General features: G+C 42.3%; 3 protein-coding genes across 6 annotated transcripts in view; 1 reads left to right on the top strand and 2 right to left on the bottom strand.

Moving 5' to 3' along the window:
- Window positions 1-1297, bottom strand: part of sacs2 (sacsin molecular chaperone 2) — a 30619-nt gene extending 29322 nt beyond the window's left edge. The window contains exon 1 of the mRNA XM_080786439.1: window positions 1170-1297. The gene's annotated coding sequence lies outside the window, so the exon portion shown is untranslated. The remainder of the gene's footprint in view (window positions 1-1169) is intronic.
- On the top strand, window positions 1265-4543 carry LOC308331194 (uncharacterized protein). Of its 3 annotated transcripts, none has more exons than XM_080786442.1 (2): window positions 1265-1393; window positions 2211-4543. In XM_080786442.1, exon 2 carries the CDS (start codon window positions 2261-2263, stop codon window positions 3323-3325), a length of 1065 nt encoding a protein of 354 aa, XP_080642568.1. In that variant the 5' UTR covers window positions 1265-1393; window positions 2211-2260; the 3' UTR covers window positions 3326-4543. The 3 variants fall into 3 exon arrangements, with proteins under 3 accessions (XP_080642568.1, XP_080642567.1, XP_080642566.1); XM_080786441.1 differs by lacking the exon at window positions 1265-1393 and adding an exon at window positions 1500-1761; XM_080786440.1 differs by lacking the exon at window positions 1265-1393 and adding an exon at window positions 1500-1845.
- Window positions 4544-4819: 276 nt separating this feature from the next.
- Window positions 4820-23235, bottom strand: prmt2 (protein arginine methyltransferase 2). Of its 2 annotated transcripts, none has more exons than XM_080786495.1 (7): window positions 23070-23235; window positions 10177-10368; window positions 9433-9594; window positions 8007-8171; window positions 7232-7407; window positions 6148-6277; window positions 4820-4988 (listed from the first exon to the last, which is right to left on the bottom strand). In XM_080786495.1, the coding sequence occupies exons 1-7, from the start codon at window positions 23166-23168 to the stop codon at window positions 4896-4898; spliced, it is 1017 nt and encodes a 338-aa protein (XP_080642621.1). In that variant the 5' UTR covers window positions 23169-23235; the 3' UTR covers window positions 4820-4895. The 2 variants fall into 2 exon arrangements, with proteins under 2 accessions (XP_080642621.1, XP_080642620.1); XM_080786494.1 differs by lacking the exon at window positions 4820-4988 and adding an exon at window positions 5669-6033.
- Window positions 23236-24021: the final 786 nt, after the last annotated feature.

Raw genomic sequence — 24021 nt, 5'->3', positions numbered from 1 at the left:
TAATATTAGGTTATTGCAGATGGCCTTTCAGAGGACAGTGTTACTTGGGGACATGAGGAGACAGGATGTTCTACAAGCTAAACTAGTTTTGTGTTTGTCAACGTAGCTTAAATAGTTGGTGTCAGTTCATTAAGGTGTGTACTGCAATGGAAACATACCTGAGATTCAAAACAGATAATTAAGTACTGTTTAAGGAATGTTTCACTGTTCACTGTTGGGCTGAGGAAACTTGGGTACGGTCCCAACACTATTAGGGAGGACATTCAAGATGATGATGACGAAGATGAATAGATCCTGCAAATAATGTATATATGCATAATTGACCATGGGCTCTTTAAGAGGATAGGTGTGTGTGAGTGCAGTGTGTGAAATAAATGGACACATTCTGCGTGCCCAAAGTGAGAAGTTGCAATACCTTTATTACCTGCAGTAACATCTGTCAACAATAATGGTAGAATACTAATAAACTATCAAAGTACTTTACATAAACGCAAGATATTCTAATACTATTCGAAATACTTGCAAATCTGTATATATGGGTGCAAGAATAGGGGAAAAACTAGTCCCGGCCCCCTGTGGAAGACCCCCTGTATTAACTACTACTCATTTTTGTAATCAGTGCCCAGCTACAAAAGCTTTTAATGCTTTAAGTATTATCTAATTTGACATTGTTCTGGAACAGGAGCAGAGCGAGGAATGTAATGAGTACTGAGATGAGTCCGGGGGGTCCCGGTGAAGAAAGACCCCAACCTAAAGTCAGAAAAGATTATTCTGGCTACTTTCAAAGTGTAATAATAATAAATCAACTCAGAATATTTAAAAACCTATAAAACAACCCTAATATTATGAAAATCGGACATTAATTGTCTGGCGTAATATTATGGGAGGTCCCAAAATATATGACCCCCCCCAAATAAGGGGTGGGGGTCGGGAAAATTTGAACCCCATCATTTTCTGACAGTTTGGTCCCTATGAAAGCCAAAAAAGCAAAAAAATCACTTTTAGCAAAAAAATCCTACGGAAATACACCTCGTACCACACTATTATGTTAAACTTGAAGACAAAGCTAATTCATGTTTTAATATTTGTATTGGTTTTTTTTTTTAAATCACGTACACGTAGCTAATCATTCATAAATAACTATCCAATCAAATAATTAGTCTACTAACCTCTTTCATGGTTTATATCTTATGAGAAGTGAGATTGCAGTCAGATCGTTCTGTCAGTCACAAGTAGCCTACAACTCACAAATGAGGTGACGTCGAAATCTGTTGCTTTTATAGACCTCTGTTATTTTTTTGTTTTTTTCCTTCTGGGCAGATCATTGCCAACTCAGTATCGTTTCACGGTTTCACCACCCAACATCAAGAAACGAAACTTAACACATTTCCTGGTAAGCAAACCAATTAAACGAAACTTATAATAAGCTGATTCATTGTGTTTAGTCCTTTTTTTTTTTTTTTTTTTTTTTACAGTCTATGGTCAAAAGGAGCCTATCTAATTCCGTTTCGTTTCCCATGCTTTCTCTAATGTGGTAGCCTATACTTGAGTTATAGGTCTATATTCTATGCATTCCATAAAATGAATACTGATATATGTTTGCACCGTTATTCCGCCAATCACTAGATGATGCTGTGACGGTCCCTTCTAAAAAAGACCGCTGCACGAATACAACGAGGCAGCAGGCAGCAACTGAGCTGGGGTTTGCAGGGAAGAAAGAAAGAGATGGATAAGGATATAGCGAATAGAACATACCATGTTGTAGGCTACCAGTGATTTTTCTAATCATCATATAGTCAATGTTTCGATTATGAGCTTTTACTTTTGAGCAGCGAATACAATCTGGTATGTACGCTCATCCCTCGCGCTGTCGCGCATTTAGTCGCTTCGACAAAGAATATAGCCTACTCGTTTTCTCCGCTGAAGGGGAGGCGAGGCCTATTAAGCTACTGTTGTTGATTCTGCGATGCGTTTTTCTTTTGATCAAATTTACATGTTGTGATCGGTATTACCACGCTTATTGTATCGCTGTTGGTAGTTTTATTTAGTGAGTTTGAGAATAAATGTCCTGGCTATTTATTGGCAGAGTGTGCGGCTATTTATTTGGCGCTAGCCTGTGGTGTGACAGTGCCCAGTGTAGCCTACTTTATTCACATCTGTGAAACGCATTCATTTAACATTTTTGTATGTTTATTTGCTATAATTTGCAGATACCGACGAATATGGTGTGTGAAGGAAAGGGATCCTCTCCTCTATCATCATGGTTGTAGAAAGCATCATGTTGGAAAAAATCTGTGATAAAAGTGAAACTGAGCAGCACAAGTGCTCAGACTGCGGATGTAATTTCAACCCACCAGAGGCCAAAACGACAATTTCCAAATCCCCTTCATCAGCAACCCCTAGACGGAGGCGTTTGCACAAAGCAGAGGGGCCGCCGCCTTCTAAATGCCCGTCCTGTGCAAGGGGCCGGCGGCTTCATAGGGGCTTCCGCCCGGACCCTCACAGCTGCACACTCTGCAGCAAAACATTCATATCCTCTGCCCACCTGGCCCTCCACCTACCCTCTCACAAGGAGAGGAATTACAGGTGTGGGATCTGTGGCAAGCTCTTTCTTCAGGCCTCCCACATGAGGGCACACAGGATGATCCACAGTGGGGACAGGCCATTTAAATGCCCGGAGTGTGGAAAGAGCTTTGGCCGCGCCTCACACCTAAAGACCCACCGCCGGCTCCACACGGGAGAGAAGCCTTTCAAATGCAGCTTCTGTGGCAAGGCATTCGCTCAGAAGGCTGGACTCGTTTCACACGTTCGCCTACACACTGGGGAACGGCCGTATAAGTGTGAGCAGTGTTGCGAGAGCTTCCGCTGCTTATCAAGTCTGCTCTCTCACAAGGCCCAGCATCTCTCACAAGGCAAATCATCCAAGCAGATCCACTCAGTGCAGGTGCCAGCACCAGATTCACCACCGCAAGAAACACAAGCCAACAACATGGAGGACCTTAAGTGTGGTGTCTGCTGTCGTACCTTTGTGCGGTCATCATATGTACGCCTATATATGCGTCTTAACAGAGGGCAGCGCCCTTATCACTGCAAAGTGTGCAACAAGACCTTTGCGAAGATGGATACCTTTGTGAAACATTGTGATAATCACTTGAAGCAGAGAAGGGCTAAAACTGTTGAGAAGGTTGAGGAAAAAGTTGTCAAACCTCCCTCGTTTGTCCCACTCTCCCGGTCTTCCTCTCCTCAGCTCATGTCTACTGTCCTTGTCTCCTCGGAGGTCAGCACACGATCCAGAACAAGAGCTAGGGGGAAACTGGAAACATGACCACTTGAATGCCCTCCTTTATTAAAAAACAAACAGGTCTTATACCAAGTAAATGTGTCCTCTGCTGCAGATGTGATTTGTAACGCACAACATATCACCACGTCGATTTGAAAACAGTAAACAGTAATATTTAATACAGAGCAAAACTATTAGCTTATTATACGGTAATATGTTACCACTCAAAATCATTTCTGATTTCTATCAAGATAACTTGAAAATGAAACTCTTAAGTAACAGAACAATTACACAAAACCAGTCGAAACCATTATACTTCAGTAATTCATAGTAGTGTACAAAGAAATTATTTATTTGTGGTGTAGCCCAGTCTTGTAAGGTGTACCAGTCAACATAAATGTGTTTACAATCAGTTACATTATTTGTTTTTATAAATACTGATATACAGCATTGTACAAAATCTCAATATTACAAATGACTCCTGTTGTAATATGACATGACAAAATAAAACATGAAACAAGTTAAGTTTTAATACATTTGTATCTCTTCTGAGAAATGATAAAATCAGTTATGCTTCTGATGTAAAAGTTAAAAGCCTGGAAGATGTTGCCATCAGATGTTGATGTTGATCAATATGACCTGTGTGCAGATGGCCGTGGATTTCTATAGGTGTGTGCTGGGGAATAGCTCACTCTACTGTATGTGTGTACTCTATGCAATTAGCTGGTTACCAGTATGCTATGTCCCATAGTAGGAGTATGAATTATGTTCTCAAACTGTCAACTGACTGCACACAATGTTGATCACATGTGAGGTGACGTTGAAATCTGTTGCTTTTATAGACCTACTGTTTAGTTTTTTTTCCTTCTGGGCAGATCATTGCCAACTCAGTATCGTTTCACGGTTTCACCACCCAACATCAAGAAACGAAACTTAACACATTTCCTGGTAAGCAAACCAATTAAACAAAACTTATAATAAGCTGATTCATTGTTTAGTCCAGTATTCGTTTAGAACAAAAGGAGCCTATCTGTTCCGTTTCGTTTCCCATGCTTTCTCTAATGTGGTAGCCTATACTTCATGTGTTATATCTTATAGGTCTATATTCTATGCATTCCATAAAATGAATACTGATATATGTTTGCACCGTTATTCTGACTGCACACAATGTTGATCACATGCCCCTCTGACTCTGAAGTCCACACAGAGACTGGATGTGACAGCAGTAGGATGTCATCTCCACATGGGGAAACTTTTTGTTTGAATCTGTGGACAGACACAAGTGATCCAAGGACAACATAAAAGAGTTAAAGTTACTTTAAAACAACCAGTGAAATTAATAGGATTTATTATATATATTTTTAATATAGCCAGACATTTTCAAATGAAGCATATGAAGCATAAAATAGGGCTTAAAAGTGGTTTAGGAAAAAAATGGTGTGCACATTGCTGTGGTCTTCAAACCATACCACATAAGGACATACCACACTGCAATGAATAATATTAAGTGAGCAGTGAGGATAGGACACTTGCCTGGCAGTTGTCTTTTCCTTCACTTGTAGTGTTGATGCTCCACTGTATTGTAACAGTCATATGGCGCCTCCAGACTGGATTCCTACGTAGAACAATAGCTCCGCTGATTGAGTCTCCAATATGCACAGTGACTGGGCTGTCTAGCATGAAGAGGGTCTGCTTCCAGTGAGTTGGCCTGGTGAGACAGAGTATTTTAAGAATACTGATTTGCATTTATTCATCGATAATGACTTCTGGCTGAAAATGCTACTAACCTTTAATAGAGGTAAAAAAAAAAAGAAATAATTTTAGGTCTAGTATAAAGTTGAAAGTATAGTTTTATCAGGTAGGCTATAGCAGATTTACAAGCTCACAATGCATTGCAATGCGACACGGTATTCAGAAAACATCTATTTTTTAAATCCCAAAGTAAAGAAATGTTTTCGGGAGTATGCTCCTGAAACACCAGTTTCCCCCCCTGAAACACTCATGTTATCAGACAAACTAGTAGCAAAGTCATTGCTATGCAAATCACAAGTCTCTCAGTCTCAAGTCTTAACATTCACTTTTCAAATCAGTCAAGTCTCAACAGTTTTAAGTTTACATTTTTGTGCTAGCATTCTTCCCCAAGAAAACCTTACCTCTCTGATGGGGGTTTCATACCAAAGCCAGAGTAAAAGTTAAAATGACCACAGTGTTTTAAAGTGACATAACCCTTTAATAAGTCTCAGGCCTTTCAAACGTGAAGTGATATAACGTGCCTATAGTTCATTTTCAATGAGCCCTGCGTTTTTGCGCGGAGCACTGGGGAGCAGTCGCGGTTGCGCCCTTCTTGAGCAGAGGAGACCTGTCATTGTCGTTGAAAGGCCCTTAAGGCATCCACCTCAAATCCAAGTCATAGACATGCAAGCCTATTTTGTTTTTATGGGTCAAGTCAGAAATCAATCAAAATTGTGATTTGTGTCAGAAATCTATCGTCCCCTTCTCTGAGTCTCTTGCGATATAAAAATGTAATTTACAGTATGTAGTGTAATATGTATATTTGTTGAAACCAATTGTATTTGGTGATACAAACACACAAGGAAATACTTTGCATTTTGTTACTCTGAGTTAGGTCCTGTGTTGAGCTCCACTGTTGCAGCCCCTGTCTCCAGGCTTTGAAAATGAACAGCAAACCAGGCAGTAAACCCATGGAAAGTACCCAACTTCTTCACTGGAAACTCAAACTGGCCTTTCATTTCCTAGCATAGGGGAACAATATTGAAACAACTGTGTGTGGATGTATGTCGCTGGTGGTGGGGTCAGGTATAAATAGTGAAAGAGGATATTGTTGCGGTTTTATTCATTCTCGATACCTCTAAATCTTTGACTTGCAGAGTGTGCATGTCCAATGAGATGACATTGCAGGGAGTGGCCAAGCAGTCATCTGGCTGGGTGACGTGGCTGAACTTTGGCTTGGTGAAGAACTCTTGCTGGGCCAGAGGCCTGCAAAGGTAGGAACATGATCCTTCAGAAATCAGAATATACTCTCATAAAAAACAGGTCATAAGTTAACATACATGTAGGTCCTTTCTTTATGTAAGTCTGATGGCTGTACAGTCTACTCATATTCAGTGCTTATATCCAACAAGTTGCTATTACAGATGGTTCAACATAAATTGGACTCCAAATTTACATTCAGCACTGCAGTGCATTTGGCTAATATTTCACCGTTACACATGCATAATATCCTGCTGAGTACTACTACTATCAGACACCAGTTAAAAAACGATACGTAAAAACTAATAACCACCGGTCTTCATTCATTTCAGCATAAAATATTTTAGAATTCCACAAACAAAATGACTTTCTGGATTTCAATAATGTACAAACGTTTTATTAATTACTTATAAATCTCTCCACGGGCTAGGCCCAATTTATTTAAGTGAACTGGTGCACCCCAAGGTAAATATGAGACACCGTAGGTCTTCAGACAAAGGTCTTCTCATTATCTCCGCCACTAAGCTGCGAACCAAAGCAGATCGAGCTTACGCATTTGTTGCACCTACGCTGTGGAATGACTTACCACTATACTTGAGAAATGTCTGTTGAGATCTTTAAGAAGCTACTAAAAACGAATTTGTACCGCAAACATTTTGGTTTGCTTCAGTGATTGTTTCAACCTTTTGTTGATTTCTATGTAGTTTTTATATATTTCTAGGTACTGTCTTTGCTGCTCTGTTTATTTCATTGTTGGTTTATCATTGATTGTGATGTTCTTGTTTTATTCCTATTATTCTATTGTACAGCACCTTGTAACAACTGTTTTGAAAGGCGCTTTATAAATAGAATTACCTTACCTTACCTACAAAGGCACAACATAACAAATATCATACTAAAGTGGAGTGAGTGCACTGCGTGCATGATTGAATGATGATGATGGGCGGCCATGGGCCTTACTTTAAAGCAGTGAAATCCAGGCCATAGGGCCTCTCCCAAAAGGCCATCTTCTCTGTGTAGTAGCTCTGTGCCTGGCAGGGGACCAATGTGAGCGCAGCAGAAGAAGGCCACATAACCCCGCCTTCCCTTAGCCAGCGGTCCCTGGCCACCAGGACTGACTCCACCATGAATTCAAACTAGGCCAGAGGGAGAGGACACGGGAAGAGGCATGACCTTTGTGCAGCAATGTATAAATTAGTCTTTACATTTGTGGCTAAATTAAGCATAAATTATACATTTCTATACCCCACGTTAGTGAAATTTCATGATAAGTCAAATCACATTACATTGAGATTTCTTTACTTGTTCTTCTGCACAGTAATTTTACTCTCTACATTTTCTATTTAATTTGTACTCCCTCATGGGAGTAGTTTTTATGAGGGATCTTATCCCTCATGGGATCCTATCAATAAATTACTATCTGAGAATAATTAATCCTGCAGGGGAACTTCTGCTCAGCTACACAGAGGAGTGCGATTGGGCAATTAGTTAGGGCTAAAACTCTTGCTCAGGAACACTTTGACAAATTGGCTGAGGCCTGGAATCGTACCTGGGACCTCCTCCGGATTACTAGGGTCTCTCTAGCCATTCAGCTATGGCCACCCAATAGTCAGGGTCAGTCCTCTTGTACCTAATATTTCCATACAACATTTGAGTACCTGTAAATGTGCTACATAAAATGTATGGTATTATTATTTTTAATTATAATTGTCATTAGTAGTAATAGTAATAGTACCAGCAGGCAGTTTCCCATCCATTCAGACACCAGGACGTCCACCTGCTTAGGTAGGTCTATTTCCTCAGCTCGGCCCTGAATCACGGTCACCACCGCCTCATAGCCATTCTTCTTCACTAGCTGCCTGGTGTAGTCCACCATAGAGCTGGCCTTCACAGCATACACCTACAACACCACAGAAGAGGGCATGCCATGCAGGGTTGCTCTGCAGTGGGCTACACTCAATTCAATGGTTGTTGTTGTGACGCTCCTTGTCCACTAGATGGCGCTATAAGCACTGTGATGTTTCATGAACATATTAACCATTATGGCTTCATATAGTTCTCCATAACTCACAGTGCCCATATTGGAGTTTTAGGGGTGGGCGATATGGTGATAAATATCGTATAGTGATAAAATGACTCCATGATATGCCTTTTCAGAGATATCGTATATATTGTGATACAGTGAATGCGCATTCTATGGTTTGAAGTTCCATCCATACCTTAATTTATACTTTTCTAGTTTCGTTAGCCAAAATGAATAAGTATTTTGGTCTAAATGAAAGAGAGAGAGAGAGAGAGAGAGAGAGAGAGAGAGAATAGAGAGTATGCACAGGCATGATTTTCCCATCAGGACACGCCCCCCTCATCTAGACTGAGTGGCAAAACATTGAGCAGCATGGAGTGTTGGAGTTTGGAAGTGCTCGTTGGAAATCACTCAACCGTCCTGCGTACCACCTGTTTCTAAATGTCACATAATGCAGGAGGCAGCAAAAGTGTTATTCAGTGTTATTGAAAACAAGCACTTCCAAACTCTGACACCTGGAAAAATAATCAAATGCAGGGCATTTCTTGACAGAAAGTAGCTCATAACGTTTCTATGGTGGATTTTTATGAAACAAAAACTTTGTTTAATGCAATCAGACAGGACTTTTCTGTTTGGATGAATGGGCTGGCAAGGCCAGAAAGTGTTTTGCCACTTCCAGGTATGTTGATGTCACACGCATATATACCCTCTATAGAGCGTCGCAGTCCCGCCCCCTCGAGAGACCCGGAAAATAAATCGGCGTTCATTTTCCTCATAGACTTTTCAGAAAGTATTTATTTAAAGACGTTTGCGCTGCGGACAAAGCCAACTCTTGTTGTGACAAATCATGACAATAAACACAATGTTTTGGGCCAAACAATTATAAAGTACACTTTTTTTGTTGTTTTTCTTCTTATAAATTATTTGATCGGCCCAAAACATTGTGTTCGTTGTCATGATTTGTCACGATCCGAGTTGGCTTTGTCCGTGGCGTAACCGTCTTTAAATAAATACTTTAGGAAAAGCCTATGGAGAAAATGAATGGAGATGCATTTCCTGGGCCACTCGTTGTTCTGAAAGGGGGAGGGACTGCGACGCTCTATACCCCCTTGAAGCTATGTTATTACTAATAAATTACCACAGATGGTTTTGCCAGCTGAGCACAGAACAGACTGATGATGCCAGTCCCACAGCCAAGGTCCATCAATGCCTTGCCCCTCAGAGAAGAACTGTTGTTGAGGATGGTCTGGCGATATGCTTCAGTACGAGGTTTGTCTGCGAGCATCTCCAAATGAAGCCTCTGTATCAGACACCACATATTAGTAAATCACACTTGAGTCATATATGTAGTAAAGTATTAATATTAGGTTATATGCTGGCAGAACATCACCCCCACCCTCAAACACCCACTGGCTTCCGGTTAAGTTCCGCATCATTCTACAAACTGCTCCTCCTCACGTACAAATCCCTCTATGGCCCCACGGTATCTGTCTGACCTCCTCAAGGACTACACCCCTGTGTAGAACCTGAGATCCTGGAACATGGAGCTCCTCACCATCCGTCACACAAAAAAGCGGACCCTCGGCGATAGAGCCTTCTATGTGGCAGCCCCTGCCCTCTGGAACTCTCTCCCCTTGGATATTTACCAGATGCTATACATTGGACTCGTTCAAGTCTGCACTGAAGAGACATTTGTTCACTCAGGCTTTTGGCAATGAGTGTGTTGTTTATTTTTTCTGTATTGTAAAGCGTCCTTGGGTTTCTTGAAAGACGCTATATAAATAAAATAGTTATTATTATACTATAAATATCAAATAGTAATAAGTAATGCTAGATAATACTGTAATAATGTGTCATATGTGTTAAATGAAAGATTTCCAACCAATGTGCCATAACTGCTGAAGTATTCTTCATCTTGCCATGGATCCTCTAAGGAGCTGTCTTCCTCCTCCAGGCCTTGGTGCAGCAGATAGCTGGTTGGAACATAGCCAAAGACACCATGCAGCTCCCCCCACCACCACTCAGAGGATGTCTTGGCGTGCACAAGGATCCTGTCACCAGTGCTGAAAGTAAGCTAATAGCAATAATAATACAAATATTAATAAATATAATTTTTAGCATTGGTAATTAATAATGTGGGAAAAACAACACCTACCATTTGGGCATTGTAATACATTATGTTGTGTTTGAACAGTTAAATCTGCCACGCCTCCATTTCCCATATTCACTGCTGTGATGTTATAATGTAATAATAAGTTATTACCACCGCTGCTAGTGTCTACTGTACTGTTTGACTGCAGGCAGCACTTGACAATATACAGGGATATAAAGCCTCCTACATTTGAGTCTGCAGCCTAGCAACTTTCTGCCGTTGTGGTGTCATTACTCTGCACTGCAGTTCGAATCAGTTACTTTTCCGAACTTTTCTATTTTAAGTCATTTCCAAATACCATATCATATACTTACCTCGTGTACAAATGTGTACACAGTAGCCTAGTAGTGCACTATCAGTCTCAGAGATTCTAGAGTTATTGGATAAAGTAACAGAGACATTTAGTATAGCCTATACAATTACGTACGGCAAGGTAGCCTACGCAACCACAACATCCTGATCCAACACGAATAGTAATGTACCCAGCTAACATGTCCATGTGGGCACCATATGGGGTGTATGTGTGTTTATGGGTACCAAGTGGGCATGGGCTAGAACTGGGCAATTATACTGGGTTCCAGGTAGGTTCTATGTGGGCTAAGTGGGCATGGGCTTGAACTGGGCAAATATTGTGGGTTCGATATGGGTTACAAATGGGCCAAGTGGGCATGGGTTAGAACTGGTCAACATGTATGGGTCCCTTGTGGGATATATATGGGCTAAGCGGGCATGGGTTAGAACTGGGCACGCATGTCTGTGTCCCATATGGGTTACGTATGGGCTAAGTGGGCATGGGTTAGAACTGGTCACCCATGTCTGGGTCCTATATAGGTTATGCATGGGCTAAGTGTGCATGGGTAAAAACTGGGCATCCACACCTGGGTCCCTTGTGGGTTATTCATGGGCTAAGTGGGCATGGGTTAGAACTGGTCACCAACACCTGGGCCCCTTATGGGTTTATATGGGCTAAGTGGGCATGGGTTAGCACTGGTCACCCATGTATGGGTCCTATATAGGTTATGTATGGGCTAAGTGGGCATGGGTTAGAACTGGTCACCCATGTCTGGGTCCTATATATGTTATGTATGGGCTAAGTGGGCATGGGTTAGAACTGGTCACCCATGTCTGGGTCCTATATAGGTTATGTATGGGCTAAGTGTGCATGGGTAAGAACTGGGCATCCACACCTGGGTCCCTTGTGGGTTATTCATGGGCTAAGTGGGCATGGGTTAGAACAGGTCACCAACACCTGGGTCCCTTATGGGTGTATATGGGCTAAGTGGGCATGGGTTAGCACTGGTCACCCATGTATGGGTCCTATATAGGTTATTTATGGGCTTAGTGGGCAAGGGTTAGAACTGGTCACCCATGTATGGGTCCCTTGTGGGATATATATGGGCTAAGTAGGCATGGGTTAGAACTGGTCATCCATATATGGGCCTCTTGTGGGATATATATGGGCTAAGTGTGCATGGGTTAGAACTGGTCACCCATTTCTGGGTCCTATATATGTTATTTATGGGGTTAGTGGGCATGGGTTAGAACTGGTCACCCATGTCTGGGTCCTACATAGGTTATGTATGGGCTAAGTGTGCATGGGTAAGAACTGGGCATCCACACCTGGGTCCCTTGTGGGTTATTCATGGGCTAAGTGGGCATGGGTTAGAACAGGTCACCAACACATGGGTCCCTTATGGGTGTATATGGGCTAAGTGGGCATGGGTTAGCACTGGTCACCCATGTATGGGTCCTATATAGGTTATTTATGGGCTTAGTGGGCAAGGGTTAGAACTGGTCACCCATGTATGGGCCCCTTGTGGGATATATATGGGCTAAGTGTGCATGGGTAAGAACTGGGCATCCACACCTGGATCCCTTGTGGGATATATATGGGCTAAGTGTGCGTGGGTTAGAACTGGTCACCCATGTCTGGGTCCTATATAGGTTATGTATGGGCTATGTGTGCATTGGTAAGAACTGGGCATCCACACCTGGGTCCCTTGTGGGATATATATGGGCTAAGTGTGCGTGGGTTAGAACTGGTCACCCATGTCTGGGTCCTATATAGGTTATTTATGGGCTTAGTGGGCAAGGGTTAGAACTGGTCACCCATTTCTGGGTCCTATATATGTTATTTATGGGCTTAGTGGGCATGGGTTAGAACTGGTCACCCATGTATGGGTCCCTTGTGGGATATATATGGTCTAAGTGGGCGTGGGTTGGAACTGGTCATCCATATATGGGCGTCTTGTGGGATATATATGGGCTAAGTGTGCGTGGGTTAGAACTGGTCACCCATGTCTGGGTCCTATATAGGTTATGTATGGGCTAAGTGTGCATGGGTAAGAACTGGGCATCCACACCTGGGTCCCTTGTGGGGAAAGTGGTGAAAAAGGGCGCCAAAGTTTGTAAAAATGTCACCTTTGCATCCAAAAACAACATATTTCCTGTGATTTTTTCTAATGAAGGGGCATGTATTCCCACTTACTTTTTTGCCCCGATTCCAACGGTGGTGGTCTTATCTCTCTACGACGTCAGGAAGTGGGTGTAAACGCCAACTTCCTGTCCCCAGCCCCCCGAAATGTTGTGGAAAAAAACCGAGACCATTTTCGGACTCAGCACGACGAGCTGAAGACGCTGATATCTGTTTCCCAGCACAGGGACTTACGGTTCTCTTAATTGGCTAACCCTAGGGTTAGTTTTCAACGCGCGATAGCTCGAGAACGATACGTCCGTCAGCCAAGTAATTGACATGGGCGTGTTCAGTTTTCCGAGATCTACGCTCCGATATGTCCGCCATTGTCGTGCGACCCCCGTAGCCCGTAACCCTAACCCTAGGTAACCCTAGGGTTACCTGTCTGAAAGCCTTATAGACATAGTGAACCAAAGAGTGTGTTTATGGTTGAAATGCTAAATTTTAAATTGAGTACCAGCAAGGAGACACATATCAGGGCGTTCGTCTTATCGATAGCTACGCGTGGATGCAACTAACTTTTATTTACGACCTTTGTGGGAGGAGCTATCGCACTTCAAAGTGTAACCCTAAGCTCCTAAAGCACACGACCGTGTGTGGCGAACCACATATCAGATTGTTCGTCCCGACAAGCTATATAACATACTAAAAGATGAGCCCGTAATATCGAACGGTTTTTGACTTATAAGCGTTAAAGAGGTTAGACAAATAACAAAACATTTACGAAACCTGGGTCCCTTATGGGTTTAAATGGGCTAAGTGTGCATGGGTTAGCACTGGTCACCCATGTATTATTAGCCCATACATAACCTATATAGGACCCAGACATGAGTGACCAGTTCTAACCCATGCCCATTTAGCCCATACATAACCTATATAGGACCCAGACATGAGTGACCAGTTCTAACCCATGCCCACTTAGCCCATACATAACCTATATAGGACCCAGACATGAGTGACCAGTTCTAACCCATGCCCATTTAGCCCATACATAACCTATATAGGACCCAGACATGAGTGACCAGTTCTAACCCATGCCCACTTAGCCCATACATAACCTATATAGGACCCAGACATGAGTGACCAGTTCTAACCCATGCCCATTTAGCCCATACATAACCTATATAGGACCCAGACATGAGTGACCAGTTCTAAGTTAAAACCACATATGGTTAGGCTACCAGGTTTGAATAAATAAAAAAATCTCCCCCCCATTAAGCCTATGTACTAAAATACTTTGAAATGGCAGGTGGTTTGGCAACCCAGTAAAACACCCAGAGTGCATTGCAAGTCCCGCTTGGATGTGATTGGCTGTGTGGTCATACTATGACTGACTGTGTGACGTTGGTTGCAGTGATTGGCTCCTGAGTCAACAGGCAACTATCTCGAAGTTAGCCCGCTCTTTCTTTCTTTCACTGCCCGGCTGTCACTGACATGGAAGAAGCGCGGCTTTGTTGATCAACCGGCGCGGCGCGGCTATATATAATATAGGCTACTATACACTATACTGTATATACCAGCGTTATGGACGAGGAAAGGGGCCGTGCCCGCAAAAAGACAAAGAAGACGTCGACCAGGGCTCAGGTCAGGTCTCGCAGCAGAAGACCAGGAGACGCCGGTGCGTGTCCATGCAATGTACAGGCAGCTACTGTTACAGGACATGTAGGTAAGAGCTAGCATGCCTATTCATTTGACTATCATTATTTTTGCGATGAGTACATCTACATTTAACTTCTGTTATCTGCTGTGCATTTTGATTCAATAACTAAAATGAGTTAGCTGCTGGCATTTGGAAGTGGCTATACAGTGCTTGGGTAAGCTTAGCTAACAACAGTAGTAATGTGATGTGTCCACATGCATGTGTGTTGGTCCCGAAACACAAATGATTGATAGTACCACCAAATTATAATAATAATACCGGTAGTAAAACGTTTTTAAAACAGTGTGGTCGTTAAGCAGCTCAACCCTGAAACACAGCACATAAGATGAACTGATATTTACATATCAGTTAATCTATATCTATATATTTACAGGTCTGTTTCCAGTGCCCAGCCAGCACGCCAACATGGGTCCCATGTGGTTTAGAGGTGGGCTCACCTGGCTCCTATGTGGGAGCCAGGTGGGATAACCATATGGTTCTCAAAGTGGGGTCCTACGGGAGTTCCAGGGGGTCCCCAGCTAAATGATTGATAGTACAGGAACCAAATAGACCCTTATAAGGTCTGTAACTGTCTGAGAGTGTAACACATGGAACCAAATGGACCCTGACAGGTCTTTAACTCTGAGTGTACAAGTCTGTACACTCAGAGGGGTGGTACAGAGTAGGGCTGACCTTCGATCACGGTTTTGGAGATCAACGCTTCAACAAAAAAATTGATTTGATTGATCATAAAGTCAATGTGACTGTGAGTGTGCGTATACGCAGGCATGGGAAAAAGCAATGCGATTTCATATAGTTAAGTTACCTCATAGTTATGCTGCATGCGCTGTTGGTCGATGAAGAATTATAATCCAAGGTTTGTCAATCATATTATGGTTTGTGGTTGAAAGTAAACCATAATAAGTCAACTTTAAGAAGAGATCTGCAGTTATTCTGCTGCAGACAGTGCAGAGTGAGAGCAGCGCCGCTCTGCTAATTGATCTGACTGGCATTACAGTAATTAGTTATTTGCCAGCACCTGCTCCAATATAGGCCTAAATCAAATCAAACTTTATTTATATAGCACATTTAAAACAATAGAAGCTGACCAAAGTGCTGTAGGCCTACATCATTTTGCATTTATCGAACGAACGTCGATTAATCAATGTTTTTGTTTTTATGTGTTTGGTTCATTCTTCTCTTCTCTTTGTCTATTTGTTTAAGTACATTGGAAATGAAGATGTCCAGTGATCCAGTCCACAAATTACTAGCTATGTTCTGTGTCCATGTCTGGACATAACAAGAAGTTCCAAAACCTGTTTCTTTTTCATGGTGCATAAGGTAAAATTTAGTTTTTAAAATGTACATTTCTACATGAGACCACATTCTACAAAATGTCTTAAGTCCTGCCAGTTTTTTGAAAACCCTATCAGTGGTGCTTGAATGTTTTCATGTCCCTCTGGACCCCAAGCTGAAAATATTTTGTTTCAGCGACCGACCAGAAGCAAATATTTGAGTTAAAATCGTGAATATATATTCAAAGACTTACATTTTCTTCCAAAAATAGCAAATCTATAAGCTTGCATATCTGCTATTTTTCATTAGCTAAAGTATGTAGAGAAAAGTCCTTGCGCACACCTACAAGGACACCTACAAGGACAGAGCTGGCAAAAAAAGCAAATAATGAGAGGAAAGATGTCCCGCACACTGTATTCATTTATAGAGCCGCAGTTTATTTCAGCTTTAGACTGAAACGTTGTCACTCAGCTTTCCTCTCATTAGCTAAAGTATAAAATAATTGTTAATGTGGTTAAACACTAAAGTGACGGATCTTAATGGATTAACCCATTTTGGTCTGAGGCCGATTAAAAAAAATCCTTGTAAATCCTGACCCAAGTTTTGTGAAAAACTTCAAATATTTATATAGGGGCATCATTTTTTTTTTGATTTTTTGAATACTGTACATAGTGTAGAGAAACACAAAAGGGGTTCCTGACCAGAAGGGTAGCGTTACAAAAAGGGGTTCCCGCCTAGAATGAGTTAATGATGTAATTTTGCAAAACATTTGATGTACACTAGTAAAAGAATGCCACAGCATACAGCTGCTATGTAACTGGTGGAATAGGGAGTGCGACAGATCTGTAAATAGGCCACCGTTAGCGTTTCACATAGTTTTTTAATATTGTCATCATAAACCCAACTTGTTACTTTTGACAAGTTTCCCACCAGTAGCTTTTAAGCTTTTACAAGTGTGTAAGTAAGTAGGCAATGAGAGGCTATATGATAGGCGTATGATAGCCCTATGCTATTCAAAGGTTCGGCATAATATTGCTTTAACTTTAATGTCTCTTTCCCCTGTTTTTGTGATCTTTCTTTTTAAGACACATGCGTCAGAAGCAGAGACTCCATCTGATGTACAGACTGATGTTGAAACGACCGAGGAGGTAACAATGGCTGTTTTAGGGCAGTGGTTCTAATAATATTTTGTGGCAATATAGGGCCGTGGGGGTCATCGCACCCCACTTTGAGAACCCCTGCATTAGAATATGGACCACCATAATTATCTGAGAGTGTACAGTTATGGTGGTCAAACAAAATGGATTTGGTTCTCGGAGTTGCAGCAACATTAGGGTCCATTCGGATCGCAACTATCCATAATTTATGTAGAGACCCCTGGAATCCCCTCAAGGACCCCTGGGGATCCCCAGACCCCACTTTAAAAACCACTGTGTTGGGGTGTTTGCCAAGTACATTGGCACACAACCTGGAATTTCCCTTCTATTATTAGACGCATAAGTCCCACCTCGATCTGAGCAAGGAAGTGAGGATTAAATGTGAGTCCGCATGAATCAAGTAGGTTGGACTGACAGGCTGCCACATTCCAATTCTGCACACTCCTGCTCGCTCACTCCTCCACATGTCATGTGATGTGATGCTGTATTTCTCCTGAGCTGTTTGACATTGTGGCCCACACCATGCTACTGCTTAAAGTTAGTTTTTTATGTTTGCTAAAATGTACGTTTTCTTTATTGAATGTACTGTAGGCCATCGCAAAGACATGTGACCTACACCTCCCTGTGGAATGAACAGCGTTGGACTGACTACTGTGTCCCAGAGAGACAACTGTGTCCGCCACTTTAGTATGACCAGCAGCAGTGGCGGAAACTCCGTGGGTTCAGAGGCGCGATTGAACCCCCTGGCATTTTGGCAAAGGCGCGACTGAACCCACTGCATTTTGGCAAAATATATCTATATGCACTGCAGTAAATTATGCACCCACTGACTGTCCACAGAAATTTCCCCTCCCCAGTGGTCATGTTGTCACATACCTTTACGAGGGGTTACAACTTACAAGATAGGTGTTGGGCCGCCGCGCATGCCGCATTCAAATGCTAATAAGGTGGCTTTGTTCGAAAAAACAAAACTCGTTTTTTTTCCACCGCTGGGGGGGGGGGGGGGGGGGGGGCTGCTTGAACCCCCTGCCGTTATAAGAACTTTCCGCCACTGACCAGCAGCCCCAGTGTGTGTCCTGAAGGTTCTCATGTAAGTATGTAAACTATGGAATTAGATTTATTTCATTTAAAAAAAACATAAACATACTGAGAATTTGACATCTTGAAATGTAAAATTATGTGTAGGAACCCTGGGTCACAGTGGAATTGCTGCCCAACTGAAACTCTGATCAGCTGCTGGAACCCTGAATGTGAGCAACTGAATGTGGGACACAGAGCCGCCCTACTGGAACCAGTTGTACGTTGAAATATATTCACTTCAAAATGTAGTTTCGAATCACAATCACATGCATAGTCGATAGAATCTGGCCCTTTGATTGCATGCACATAATGGTTGCTCCACTGTAAATTTATCTTGAACTTTCCTCTTGTCATTCTAACTTGAAATGGTGTTTGGCAAAACATTTGATGTTTGATGTACACAAGTAGAAGCATGCCACAGTATTACAGCTGTAGCTGCTGAAAAGGGATCACAATTCTGAACAGAGGCCACCGAAAACAAATTTGCCACCATGTATTTCACATAGAAAACAAATTTGCCACCATAGCTCAAGACATTTAAAATTACAGTTTTTTGGTTTGTTTTTAATTTTCTGTTCAGAAAATAATCTTCAATATGCAGCAAAAATATCTTTACAGATCATAGCTATTATTGATGTATAATTAATCATGTAATTTATTGTAGCACTTGGCCGTGTGATTAGATTGTAGTACAACTTTCATGATAAATTCTTAAGCGTTATTCAGTCTGATTTATTGGTGGTGAGGTGACCCCGCAACTACAACATGACGTCACAGAGCCGCAGTGAAGAGCCCTTCTTGCTGTTTTTACTCACCACCGCTCTGCGTTATTACAGCTCCGGTGGTCACCTCACCACTGAAAATCCAGACTATGAATAGGCCTTTAATAAGATGGTTGTGGTGGCCAATCCATTAGTCCCTAATCACACTCTATTATATATATATTTTTTAAATATACACATGTCTCATGATGTTTCATAATGTAAGAATCAAGCTAGCATTACTAAGTCAGCTTCTTGTTATTTATTTTTAGGGACACTAAAGAAGAACACAGTGGCAGTCACACAGGACATTCAGCAGAAGGAGGGAGAGGGAGCACTTGAGAACACATAGGACAATGGGGCACAGCCCCAATAGAAAAAACACCATCTGACACAGTCTTGGTAACACACACACCAACACACGCACGCAAACAACTACCTCTCTAACAAGAACCCTCTTATTTTAGTTCAAGTTGAGAGTTCAAGTTTAATCTGTCTCTTTCTCCAGTTGGCTTTTTTGTGTTCAATTTTAAATGATCGTCAAGTCGTGATTGTGTCAGGTTCCTCTTACTTTTTGTGTTCCGAATATTTAAGTTCCTCATGTAGTTTGCCAATTTATACACTATTCTAAAATTATTGTTTACAATAGTTATGGGGAGTTTCATTTCAAACATGTTTGGGCTCAATGTAACGCCTACACAGGCTTCTGTGAACGCCCCATACAGTTTAAATTGCTTTCACTCACTCATCCCATGGCCTAGGGGGTTGTACAGGTGTCATGGTGGATGCTTGGGCACTCTCCAGTGCTTTTCGATCTTCTGTTGTGCATATCAGGGTTTTAAAGCTGCAGCCAGTCCACTCCTTGATGTTGTCCACTCAGGACTTAATCTGCCTGTCTGCCTCTTCTCCACTTTCCCTCCACTGTCCCCTGTACTATTGTCTTTGACAGGGAGGGTATGTCTTGTGACATGACCATGAGAGTAGAGGGTCCTGTTCTCCAGCATGGGTGGTAGCTAAACTGTCTTAACATAATCATTTGACTGGTCTTCTTATACGATATATGTAGCATTCTTCTGTCACACTTGCTTTAAAATGACTGTATCCTGTGCTCGGTGTCCGCTGTAAGTGTCCAGCTTTCAGAGCCAATGGAATAGGGTGGAGATTACAAGTGACTTGTAATCTCAGCTTCACTGAGAAGCTGATTTATTATTTGTTATGTTTCGAAATACTGTATAGTCTAGTCATAGCTGATGTTGCTATCCCAATTATTGCTTTTATCTTTTGTGGAGCTGCCATCTTCACTCACAAAGGACCCAAGCCCTTTACTTCCTTCAGGCAAGTGGCCTGTTCCTTGGTGATATATGTACTGTATGGCTGTGGCTGGTGACCAGGTTATTACTTTTCTCTTCATCTCCATGCCATAAGTTTGATGTCATTGGAGATGGTAGGGTCTTCCTCTGATGGATATGGTGGTGTGATATTCTATGAGTGCTTCCGCCATGATGTTGTTTATAAGAACTGCACTGCTTGGGTATAGTGCTTGGATTACCTGTTGTGGTACAGGTTGTGCTGGTGCTAAAGGTGCTTCTCAATCAGTATTCTGACTTTGAATATCTCCTTTTTCAAGATCTTTCTCGGTTAGTAGAGTCATGCTTGTCTTCTATTATTGTGGCTGTATGTTGTTGTGTCCTCCTCAGTTTATTTTGTGTTTTCTAGGCTGCTTTATTGTTGCCCTGTCTTCTCCCTGCATCTATGCTTCCACACGTGGATTATGTGATCCACTTTACTGCCTCCCGGTAGATCTAGGATGTTATCAGTGGCCCATGGTTTGTTTTTCTTCCAGTCCTGCCCTAGTACTTCAGTTGGGGTTTCTATAAGTGCTTCCTCCATATTGTCTGTCAATGTATCTATGTCTTGCAGTAGGTTAAGTGTTGTTTTCAATTAATCTAACATGATTAAAATGGATTTTAACGTTACCATAGGTTTACATAGGAAGGAGGCGTGTCTGATAATATGAATATCAAATATTTAAATACTGAATCAAGCAACTTAACTGGGTGCTCACAAGTTAGTGAACGTGCCTGGGGACCCAGAGCCCCTGGTTGTCCCTGGCACGATGCTAGGCCAGCGATGTGTCAAAGTGTCCCTGAGCAAAATTCGTAACCCCTAATTGCTGCCTGAGCGCCAGCTCCCAGAGATAATGGCTGCTCCTTACTCCTAGTTGTTAAAGGATGGGTACAGTGACAAAAAACACCACAATGCTAGAATGACCCCAAACATGTTTGAGAGTTAAATATCCTTTAATTTAACCCTATCTTCACTTGATGGTTCAAGTTCTTGAAAATGATCAACATTGCCCAATAAGCTTGCAATAGTGTTTTATTTATTTATTTTGAGGGGTGCTAGCCCGTCCTATGCCCAGGTTTGTGTGTTCCACATAACTATTATTTGATTGGCGTAGCAATGTGTGTACCCCATTGCGACAATTTGATTGGCTGAACAATGTGTACGATGATTTGATTGGCTGAGCACGGAATGTGATGTATGATATGATCGCCCATCACTTCACACAAGTGTTATTTACACAATTTGTGAATAATTTGTTTTTCATATGTTTCATTTATGACAGTTATGTTAAAACATTAACAGAAAATTGGTCTGAAAGAACAAAGCTTGTCTTTATATTGCAACCAATAGATTCCATGTGACCATGTTTTCAATAAACTTTGTCAAAAGATATATTCTCTGATATAGCTTTTTCACTCTGGTCAAATTTAAATTGGCTAAACCTTAGGCACTTTTTACATCTTGTGTCAATGTGTTTGCAGTTGTTAAACAGGGTTCATGTCAATATACTGCTAAATTCTTCCATTTAAATCCCTTCAGGACCAACTTGAAACCCATTTTGGCAAAGTTCCCGGGTGTTACCCACTTGTGCTGCTGGAAGTGGGATCTACATCGGTCTCAAAGTGCCCAGTTGGACTCCACTAAAGGCCCATTCAGATCCCACTTCAAGCCTATATAGGTAAACACAGGTGAGGCCTACATGGGTTTGAGATACAATTGCCAATTTGGACCCCACCTAAAACCCACAGCTGGGCCCTGAGTGTATACTGGGTGAAAACCCACTTGGAGCCCTTAATGGGCAGATACAAGTCTGGCCTACATGGGTCGCATTTAATTCGCCCAGCTGGAACCCACATTCAGATCCCGGTTCAAACCCATATAGGCAAACACAGGTGACGCACACATGGTTCTGACATCAAATGGCCCATTTGGACACCACCTAAGACCCAGCTAGAAACCCACGTAAGCCCATATGGGCTAACACAGGTGGGTGCTTTGTGAAAAGTGGGTGCACGGCCCACTTGGAGCCCTTAATGGGCGGACACAAGTCTGGCCTACATGGGTCGCATATAATTCGCCCAGCTGGAACCCACTTAAGGCCCATTCAGTTCCCGGTTCAAACCCATATAGGCAAACACAGGTGGCGCACACATGGTTCTGACATCAAATGGCCCATTTGGATACCACCTAAGACCCAGTTAGAAACCCACGTAAGCCCATATGGGCTAACACAGGTGGGTGCTTTGTGAAAAGTGGGTGCACGGCCCACTTGGAGCCCTTAATGGGCGGACACAAGTGTGGCCTACATGGGTCAAATATAATTCACCCAGCTGGTACCCACTTAAGGCCCAGTCAGATCCCAGTTCAAACCCATATAGGCAAACACAGGTGGCGCACACATGGTTCTGACATCAAATGGCCCATTTGGATACCACCTAAGACCCAGTTAGAAACCCACGTAAGCCCATATGGGCTAACACAGGTGGGTGCTTTGTGAAAAGTGGGTGCACGGCCCACTTGGAGCCCTTAATGGGCAGACACAAGTGTGGCCTACATGGGTAAAATATAATTCACCCTGCTGGTACCCACTTAAGGCCCAGTCAGATCCCAGTTCAAACCCATATAGGCAAACACAGGTGGCGCACACATGGTTCTGACATCAAATGGCCCATTTGGATACGACCTAAGACCCAGTTAGAAACCCACGTAAGCCCATATGGGCTAACACAGGTGGGTGCTGTGCAAAAAGTGGGTGCACGGCCCAGGTAAAACCCATAGCCCATAGCCCATATCAAAACCCAAGTGGGGCCCATATGGACATGTTAGCTGGGTAGTAGCATTGTGCACAGTATAGGATTATTATTTCATACCTGGTCACTGTCACTGGCTGTGAAGTCACAAAGTCCCACAAATTCTTCAGGACACGATTCATCTTCATCGTCCTCTTTTTCTTTTTGTGCCTGCTGCATAATTTGTGTTTTGTGATGGCTGACTTCACTTGCCTTACCTATTACTATTATTACCTTTCCTTCCTTTGAAAACCTGCTTTCAGGGGCTTAAGCTCAGTCAGCCAAACCAAAGATAACGGTTTGGTTATTTAACACAGACAGTATGATCAACACGGAACCCCAACACTTCTAGCGCAAAAACGGCTTCCTGTTTTTTTTACGTCATTCTAAACTTACTATGACTGCCATAATGATGTTTTTTGTCATTATTTTGTTTGATATTTTACTTATTTGATGATTTGGGTAAAATGTGTGTTCCGGAAGTTTGATTGTGTCATTTCCGGTAACATGACCATATACTTTGGAATAAGCTCAGGATCACACAGTTATTGCATCTTCCGTCCATGCTGAGCAGACGGAGTTTGTCACATTGAACATGAAGCGTACAAAGTTAAAGTCCTGGTTATGATGATCTGTTCATGGGTTCCCCTCACTACTTCATGCTCTTTGAATTACGTGCAGTCAGTGAGGTAAATACTTGTTTTGTACATGAGTAATTTCTTTATATTACATTATGTGCTTTGTTTCATGTTGCTCATTCTGACCATGATTTATTTGTGTTTTATGTCAGTTTTGACGTGGGCTTTGGAAGCGATGCTTGCTACAATAAAGCCGTCAGTACATACACAGAACAACTGCTTCATTCGTTCTTCAAGTTCATCAAAGGGCGTGACAGTCAAAACTCATGCCGCAGACGACCGACGGTAGTCCGGGTCGTCAAGTCAACCACCAGACGACAGCCACCGAACCAGCAGCGCACCAGCGGGCCGGCCGGACCGCTGCGACTCGCGCCGCGTTCGGCGTTGCACTCCAG

This window comes from Protomyctophum bolini (assembly GCF_963924005.1).
Source record: "Protomyctophum bolini genome assembly, chromosome: 16".
NCBI lineage: Eukaryota > Metazoa > Chordata > Actinopteri > Myctophiformes > Myctophidae > Protomyctophum > Protomyctophum bolini.
The sequence above is the reverse complement of the archived record's forward strand: the minus strand, read 5'-3'. Positions and strand labels throughout refer to the sequence as shown.